Raw genomic sequence first — 10,313 nt, forward strand, 5'->3', positions numbered from 1 at the left:
TGTGTTTGAGTGTGTCGTGACTGACGTGTGTGTTTATGATCCTGGGCATGTGCGTTTGTGCGTGAAGGAGTGTGTAAGAAAGTGTGCGCGTCGCGTGTGCGTGCGTTCGAACGCATGCGCAAGCACAGCGCTTTAGATTCGGTGACAATTCGATGAAGCCAATTTGAAATTTATAAATTCTATGGTATTGTTGCTGGGAAGAAGACATTCTTAAGATAAGTGTTATGAGTTTATATACTTATGTTATTACTACTACTACTACTGCTGCTGCTACGACAGCTGCTGCTGTTGCTGCTACTACAATGGCTGTTGATGATGATGTTGATGCAACAATTACAACGATAGACAAAAAGAGAGCAAACTTGAAAAAACTTCTAAAAGCATTATTGAAAAGATTGCGTATGATGGTGGTGGGGACGATGATGGTGATATGTGATTGATGAGAATGATGATGATGTTGTTGTTGTTACACACACACACACCACACATTCACACACACACCACACACACTCACACACACACACACAAACACACACACATACAAAAAAAACATGCATCAAACGTTTTATAAAAATCAATAAATGTATCTCAAACATATGCTTCTAATCGCATTCAATTGCATTTAATTTTAGAATCAACGAACAATCAAAGACAAACATTATACACAAAACACAATCAAATAAAGATACATACCTGTTTACTTACAAACAAAAATACCTACAAACATACAAACAAACACACATAAAACCAGACAAACAAATATGGATATAAAATATGTTAACATGCATGTATACAAAAAAAAATATTCAAAATATACACACACAAAAATCAAATATACGGAAAAATTATTTCAAAAAACATAAACACAAAACGAAACATACAAAACGAAACATACAAAACAAAAAAACACACATATAGGACCAACATACAAAACGCAAAAACATACAAAAAACATAAACAAACAAACAAACAAACAGGACAATAGAAAATTAATGATAGGAATAGATCAACCTAATGCAAAACAATCACTCGCTCTATCGTAATACATCAAATATCTTCATCTTACCTACCAATATACACACCAAAACACACCCCAATACACTCCGTTGTACACACCAGTACTATATACAATAAACAATATACAAATCAATACAGGACACATACTATTATACAACATATGCACAATTTTACAACGTATTCACAGTTGAAAACATACACACAAATATCTAATACAAATACAAATATATAATATATACACTACCAATACCATACTACGTTTTAACACTAATATACTGATATACAAAATGCTATCAATATAAAATATACATAAATAACATACAATGAACATACAATAACAGACAAACAACTCACACAAACACACACGCACACCAACATGCAAAATACACGCCAACATGCGCCAGACACACCAGCATACACGACGCAATACACACACACACACACACATACACACACACACACACACCAATATACTTACACCTACTCTTTCTATCTTCTTTCATTTGTGATTCATTCATTTTTTGCGTAATAATGGAAATATTATAACTGCTTGGAACATTATTATTATTATTATTGTTGTTGTTGTTGACGTACCAGTAACAACAATAATAACAATAAGTAAATAACAACAATAATAATAAGTTGTAATAATATCTGTATTATTATTTTTGTCATTATTGTTATTGATTAATTTATATAGCGTCTTTTATTAACACTTCTAAGAGCTCTCAAGTATATATATATAAGACAAGCACACATACACATTCATTATTTCTCTTTCTCTCTCTCTCTCTCTCTCTCTCTCTCTCTTTTTCTCTCTTTTTTCTCTCTCTTTCACACACACACACACACACACATACACACCTTTTACTTACACATACATATATTAATCAGCGTGAAGTTTTTTGATTTTCATAATTCGATATAACCGGGTGTGCAGCCGTCGTGATTGCGGTTCGATATATGGAAGGCATTTTTTAAAAATGCTATTTATTTATATTTTTCACTGATACCTGCTGATTTTATGTTTTTATTGTCGTCGTCATCATCATCACTGTCATCATCTGTTGATTGGTTGGTTGACTCGTCTGTTATAATTAATTTCATGGCCTAAAGTGCATTAAAAAAATATGTGCTCGTTTTTATGGTTGAGTGATTGATTGGTTGGATGGTAGTGACCCGAAGTTATTTGATTGGTTAATTAAGTTTAATTAATAAAAAAGTGGATTTCGGATTGGTTGGCTAGAGCTAGATGGCTGGCTGGTTGTCTTGGTTGGCTGGCTGGTTGTTTTGGTCAGCTGGTTATCTTGGCTGGCTGGTTGGTTGGCTTGGGCGGTTGGTTGGAAAAATATTTCATTAGATATTGTGAATATACTGTGAGTAATCATGATCTAACTAGTGACCTACTTAACATTCACGAACTAGTTTACACCTGTCAATCATCGACAAAGGCGGAATGTCGTGCCCTGCTGACGTCACTACAGACCCACCCACTTTTCCTGAACTGCATGTGCTTCGCTTCTAGCAGTCTGCAGAGCGATAAGGAGTGCCTGGATTTTCAGAATAGGATCTTTCTACACAGCTGTCTAGGTGGGTCTGCTTGCCTTGGTGATGATGATGATGATGTCGATGATGATGGTGATGATGATGATGATGTCGATGATGATGGTGATGATGATGATGATGTCGGTGATGGTGGTGATGATGATGATGATTGTGGTGACGACGATGATGATGATGATGATGTTAGTGATAAAATAAATCAATGAAAAAATAAATCAATTAAAGAATGAATGAATAAAAAAATAAAGAAATGAATGAACGAACAAATGAATGAACGAACAAATGAATGAATGAATGAACAAATGAATGAATGAGCAAATGAATGAACAAATGAATAAATGAGCAAATGAATGAATGAATGAACAAATGAATGAATAATGACGATAGTTAAACGTTGGTGAGATTAAAATTTGTAAATACAAACAATGATTAATTGATATCCGTGTGTACATGAATACACCTGGCTAAGATGATCACCATTCTAATGACGATTATGATGATAAAGTTGATAATGATGAAGATGGTGATGATGATGGAGAGGAGGAAAAGGATGATGATGATGAGGAGGAGGAGGATGATGGCGATGATGAGGAGGAGGAAAAGGATGAAAATGGTGATGATGATGATCACTATGACGACGACTATGATGATGATTACGACGAATAGGGACCTCACCTAACGTATCGTGGATATCGAAACCGGAAAAGAAAGATGCTATATCGAACGTCATCACTGACGATGACGACGACGATGACGATGACGACGAAAATGACGTCATCAACAACAGCAACAACAACAACGACAAAAATCTCCTAAATAATAACAAAAACAACACCAACAACAATAATAAAAATAATAAGAATGGTGATGATAATGATAATAACGGCGATGATACTGATAATGATATCGATGAGAAATCTTGCTTGTGGAGGAGGAGATGGTGTTCGCGCGAATCCAGATGTCTGGAGAGTCTGGCGACGTTTAGGGCGGAGTGTCGCGAGAACAAAAATACAAAAAGATGTTTGCCGAATAATTGGTTTGTATGTTTTTTGTTTGTTTGTGTTTTTGTTGTTTAGTTTGTTTGTGTGCTTCTGTTGTTAGTTTGATTGTTGTTCAGTTGGTTTGTGTGTATTCTTTTATTCTCTTGTTTGTGTTTTTGTTGTTCGTGTTTTAGTTTGTTTGTTTAATGAATGATAGGATTTATTATTAAAAATATGAATAAATGAATGAATGAACGGACGAACGGTTGAACGAATTAACAAATGAACGAGTAAAAAAATGAATAAATGAACAATGAACAAGAGAAAAGAACGAACGAACGAAAAAGTTTTCAAATAAATGAACAAACAAACCATTGAATAAATAAACAAATAGATGAACGAATGATTGAGTGAGTGAATAACTTGGTAAAAAAGAAATAAATAAACGAATAACTGAACGAACGAAGGAGCGCCTGCCACCTTTCACTGATTTCACTGAGGAAACATTCACGCGACTTGCTGAGTTGCCAATGTGGACACTTCAAAAATCAACAACTCAACAAAAAGTGCCACAAATTTCAACAAAATTTGTTGAGCAATGCGTGTTGGGGTTGGTTGAGATTTTCTTATTACTTTTATTATTTTTTGGGATCAAACAAGCCAAGCACTATAATTTGCGCCTCCTTCAACATACAGATTATGTTCATATCTCTTTAATTTTATCAAGTGAATAACTCATTCATGTATTCTAGTTCACTAATTTAATAATATATTAAAATTTATTAATTTATTCACACCCAGACTCCGCCCCCTACTTCGTGTATACATCGAAGTTACCAGAGCTGACATTTTCAGAGCAGAAGACACTGGCGTTGTCGTCTGGTGCGAATTATTTTCACTAACAACAAAATTAATAATTATACCTAGATATCTAACTAATTAACAAAGACACAGACAGGCAAACACACAGATACACATACTCACATATGCACGCACACAGACAACAGTTTAAACGCCATTTATTTACGGTAAACAAACACACACACTCACAAACAAATAAACAAACCCACAAGCAGAAACCTCGAACGGATGTTCATCCTTGCCACAATCAGACCGTCGCATGTCGCCGATCAGCTGTTGCTTGTATGTCTACAGACGTTGCAACTTAGACCAACAATGTTCCAGCTACCTGGAAAGCATGATGCACGCTTGCTACTGGGAGTCTAACGGCGACCACTGCAACAGAAAATCTTGTCTCACTCAGATTAGGAATTTTTTTATGAAGGTGATTCATATTTGTTATGGACAATATTATATTATTATTTTTATTGTATAATAATAATATTAATATTAATTATTATTATTTGTGTTATGTATTATTATTATTCATAATTATTGCTTTAGCATGTAAAATAACAAAAAAAAAATTCTCCACAAGGTTAAGCCAGATCTGGCACGTTCCATGTTGTTCTGTGGCTGTCCTAACCCGCCCTCCTCCTCCTCCTCCTCCTCCTCCTCCTCCTCCTCCTCCTCCTCCTCCTCCTCCTCCTCCTCATCATCATCATCATCATCATTTTCTCTCCCAATACCACCATCATCATCATCATCGCCGTCATCGTCCTCGCCATCTTCAGTTTCATTGGATAGCAGAAACGAGGTCATCCAATCAAAATGTTTGAAATTAAAAGAGGTCATCATACCGACATGCAGTAGGGTTGAATTACCCCCACCCCTGTGTACGCATCTGGTCGATAGGTGCATTGATGATGACGTCTGCAGGTGGTTGTTGTTGTTGCTGCTACTGCTGCTGTTGCTGTTGCTGCCACATCTTTTTTCAGTGTTTTTTATTTTGTTTTTATTAGTTGTTAGTTGTACATTTTCTCGAAGTTTTATCCGAATCTAGTTTGAATTTTATCTAATCAAAATGTTAAAATATTGAATGAGGAGAGAATTTTCAATGAATTATTTAGAAATACAAATATATAAGAAGTCACATGCCTTCATCATCTAATGCTGCATGCTACTAAATAGAATTAACTCACATTGAATTCAGCGTATATACAATTGTTGATATTTTTGTGGATGAAATTTTTGAAGAATTGGTTAGAGAAATGTAAATTTACTTTTTACAATCCTTAAAAACGTAGACAGTCTTGGTACGATTTCAATCATCATTGCCCTGTCGAGACTCCCAAGTATTATAAAACTTCTTCATTTGCAAGATGTCAGGAGAATCAGAAGTGCACCGCATCAATAGTATACTTAATGGGTACTTTGTTAAGTACCAATTGTACTTGCTTTGCGAAAAGCAACAAACTTAAAGCTAGTAATCTGAGTAACGTGCTAAGTAATATTACTGTTGGTAGTAGTAGCAGTGGCAGCAGCAGTGGTAGTAGTAGTAGTGGCGATGGTGGTGATAGTAGTAGTAGTAGTAGTAGTAGTACTGCAGCGGAATACAAGAGATGTCAGTCATACAGAAAGTTACTACATTACAAGAATTACTGTCTAGGTTAGTAGTAGTAGTAGTAGTAGTAGTAGTAGTAGTAGTAGTATTAGTAGTAGTAGTAGTATTAGTAGTAGTAGTATTAGTAGTAGTAGTAGTAGTAGTAGCAGTAATAGAAGTAGTAGTAGTAATAATGGTAGTAATAATAGTAGTAGTAAATTTTTAAAAATGAACTTCATTCCGAAGGACTTGTGGACCGCCCAATCGTCGGCAAAATTATTGATGACGACGATGATGACGTCACTGATAAGAATAACAATGAAGACGACGATAATGCCGGTGATGATGATGGTGATGTGGCGCGAAAAGTAAATGAAACTATCGGTGAATAATTTTTTTATTTTATGAACCGTATTATTATTATAAAAATTGCGCTATATAAAGTTATCTGACCGAGTGATTGGCTGGTTGCTGGCTTGATAAATTGATTGAATGATTAATTAATTGATTGATTGATTTGTTAATTAATTGATTAAATGATTAATTGATTGATTAATTGATTGATTAATTGATTGATTGATTGGTTAATTGATTGATTGATCAATTAATTATCAATTTATTTTCATTACGTTTCTAGTTAAATTTACAATAATGAAAATTATTAATGATTCAACATTGAAATCACGGCGTCTGAGTATGGTGACAATTACCAACTTTTGCTTCATACCTTTAACCCAAATTTTACCACTAAATAAAAATTGATATGAAAAACACTTAAAATCGGTCAATCTAATTGTTTTTTTTTTTTATAAAATTACTTTAAATTTATGTCTTAAAATTTACTGAGAGAAAACTACGTGATTTTATTCACTTATTGGCATCTAATTTAATATTAAACACGCTTATACATCTTTTAAATAACGTCATCTTTAAAAAAATTTTATTTACCGAATGATAAAACTTAATTGAATAGTTAATACTTCATTAATCTGATGCAAAATATCCGACTCCTGGCTTCAATCAAACTCCAGTCTCCAAAAAATTACCGAAACCGATTCCGTCAAAAATATCCGACTCCTATCGACTTTGACTCCGACACCGATTAAAATGCCAAAATACTTTCATTCACATGACAGATTGTAACAATTACGAAATAAGCAAAGTGTATGCCCAACAAAGTCAGCCACCTCCATCGTCATTATGGTCATCACCATCATCTTCATCGTCATCATCATCACCAACTCAATTCTTTAAAAATGGATTCTCTATTCAAGTAACTAGTATTATTTATCAGTATTTAGTAACAGCAAAATAATAGAGTGATTAACATTAATTTTATTTAGATGTTTAATAAGAAAAAGCCGTGTTCAGTCATATGTCAATGTCACATCAACCCGACTTACTCATCATCATCACCATCGTCGTCGTCATCGTGCCTATCATTGCCTTGTCTACAAAAGTCCTCTTGTCTCGATAGAAGCATTCTATATGGTAATGATGACGATGACGATGATGATGATGATGACGATGATGATGATGAAGTTGATGATGGTAATGATGATGATATAGATGATGGTGGCGATGATGATTGTGGGATAGTGATGGCGATGATGATGATGATGATGGTACAGATGATGGTTCGAGGTTCAGTCTATCAGATAGAGGGCAGTGCGGTTGTCATCGGGGTCAGGTCATTTGTGTCAAGCCACCATACAGGGTCGACCTTCCCGAAGGTCAAGATCATCATCATCATCATCGACATCATCATCATTGCCATCATCATCGACTCCATCACCATCATCTTAGTCGTCTGCATCATCAACATCAACATCATCCTCATTAACATCATTATCATCCTCATCAAATCATCATCATCACCGTCATCATCATCATCACCGTCATCATCATCATCACCGTCATCATCATCGTCATCACCACTACCATGCAGGCCTCTTTCTTCACATCGGCTACAGTTCAGTCGAGCTGTCCCACCTATCGAAGTACATCGGTGTCGGTATCGACTCGATTACCGATCTATTCAACCGAATATTACTCTACATAAATGGCCCTCTTTCACAGAGCAGCGTTAGTAATGTAATTGTAATGTCAGGTAAGGAATTGTAAAGTATTTTTCATGTTTTATCATTTCTCTTCCTCATTTTTTGTATTTATTTCCTCACTTATTTGTTTAATTTTGTTTTACTGCCTTGCATGTTGTTACAGTTTCTGCGTCTGTCAGATCCTGATTTTTAAAGAATAATAATAAAAAAAAAATTTGTGTAAGGTAAGGAATTGTAAAGTATTTGCAATGTAATTAAATTTAATTGTAATATAATATTAAATATTTTTTCCCATATTATTTTTAATTATTCAAATATTGATTTAAAATTTAATGACGATTTCGTTATATTTTCAGTTGAGCGGACACTCGAGGGAATGTCAGATAGTACTCCGCCATACATCCAGCGAAAATTTAATTTACGAATTTGTATACGCTAACAACAACAACGACAACAACAACAACGATAAAAATAATAACAACAACAATAGTAGTAATGAAATCTATAATAATAATAATAAAATTGATACAATGAGCCGCAACAACAACAACAACAACAGCGGCAACAACAACAACAACAACAATGTTAATAATTTTCCAGTTAACAATGGCAACCTGTTGAAAAAATTGGTTCATATTTTTTGTTTTGTTGTTGTTGTGGTTGTTGTTGCTGTTTTGTTATCATCCTATTCATCTAAAGATTAATGATCACCGAGACGAACACGAGTTTTGCTATCATCATCACATCATCATCATCATCATCTTATGACAATTTTATTGTTATCATCATCATTATCACAATGCATTATCATTATTATCATCGTTTAACGTCCTTTCTTCACCATACTAAACATCATTTTCATCTCAACTTACTTCAACATCACCATCACTATCATCATTATCAGCGTCTTCATACATTTTTCAACATCATCATCATCATCGTCATCATCATCATCATCAGCATCATCATCATCTTCATCATCATCGTCATCATCATCGTCATCATCTTCATCGTCATTATCATCATTATCGTCGTCGTAGTAGATTTCCAAATCATTATCACCACCATCACATCCAACATCATCATCATAACTTCCACCACCATCCTCATCATCAGCATCCTTGCCTCAGCAGCTCGAAGCACATACGCGAGCTTCTCACACGGCACGGTGGCAGCTTCCTTCACGACGTGCCGCTTGCGAACGTCATCAAGTACTCCCAGATCGAATCCGTGTACTACCACACCAACCACAACCAGCGACACCAACAGCATCGTCTATTAATGCAGAAGCATCAACAGCAACCACATCATCTTCTTCATCATCGGCATAATTCTCGCAATAACGGTCTCCAGGCAGCTGCCAACAATTATAATAACAACAACAACAATTATAATAATAGTTTTATTAATAATAATAATAATAATAATGATGACGATGATGATGGTGGTAACGGATATTTTTCCTATTTTAAAAACAATGGTATGACTAATCGCTGGGGTATGAAAAACGTTGTAATAGTCGTCGTCATCATCGTTCTAGGGTTTTAAAAATTTCATTTGAAATGAATTCTTCTTTAATATGTAATTAATTTTTTAATTTATTAGTTAAACAAATCTCACTGCTCACTCAATTTTTCTTCTCTTTCTCACTCTCTCTCCTTCTCTTTCTCTCTATTTTCTCTCTCTCTTTCTCTCTCTTCATATAACACCATTTTCCAACATTCCCTTTGTCACTATTATCATTCTCATTATTACTATTAGTATTACTATTCTACTCTTACTGATTACTTGTTGTCACACATACTTCTTTTAGTATAACTCAACTATCTCAATGTATTCTAAATTTTATTTGAAACATGCTGAAAAATGGTGGAAACGCTGTGACTATTCTAAGCAACTGTATATCTGATAGTCTGAATCCTATATATATATATATATATATAACCAGTTAATCCAATCATTTATTCATTCATACATACATTACTACATCGATTTGTATGATACATACATTCAATCATTTATTGATTCAAACATTTGTCAATTTATCATTCATTCATTCGTTCGTTCGTTCATTCATTTATTTATTCATTCAATCAAACATAGATATATTCATTCAATCATTCATCCATTCATTTATTCTTTCTATCTATCATTCAAATCGGAAAAAATCTAATTCATTGTATACTAAAAATACATATTTTAATTCTCTCAATGATACAATACAAGCAACGATAAAATTAAATCGAAGTT

General features: G+C 34.1%; 1 protein-coding gene across 1 annotated transcript; it reads left to right on the top strand.

The window, feature by feature from the left end:
* Positions 1-302: 302 nt before the first annotated feature.
* Positions 303-9,345, top strand: HELRODRAFT_175648 (hypothetical protein; the record flags this gene model as incomplete). Its single annotated transcript, XM_009023056.1, has 14 exons — positions 303-407; positions 2,469-2,607; positions 3,247-3,616; positions 4,028-4,170; positions 4,362-4,442; positions 4,637-4,845; positions 4,999-5,017; positions 5,195-5,339; positions 5,708-6,069; positions 6,250-6,342; positions 7,140-7,181; positions 7,635-7,736; positions 7,952-8,108; positions 9,180-9,345. 14 exons carry the CDS (start codon positions 303-305, stop codon positions 9,343-9,345), a joined length of 2,133 nt encoding a protein of 710 aa, XP_009021304.1.
* Between the last annotated feature and the right edge of the window lie 968 nt (positions 9,346-10,313).

The sequence above is a fragment of the Helobdella robusta genome (assembly GCF_000326865.2).
Source record: "Helobdella robusta unplaced genomic scaffold HELROscaffold_34, whole genome shotgun sequence".
Lineage (NCBI taxonomy): Eukaryota > Metazoa > Annelida > Clitellata > Rhynchobdellida > Glossiphoniidae > Helobdella > Helobdella robusta.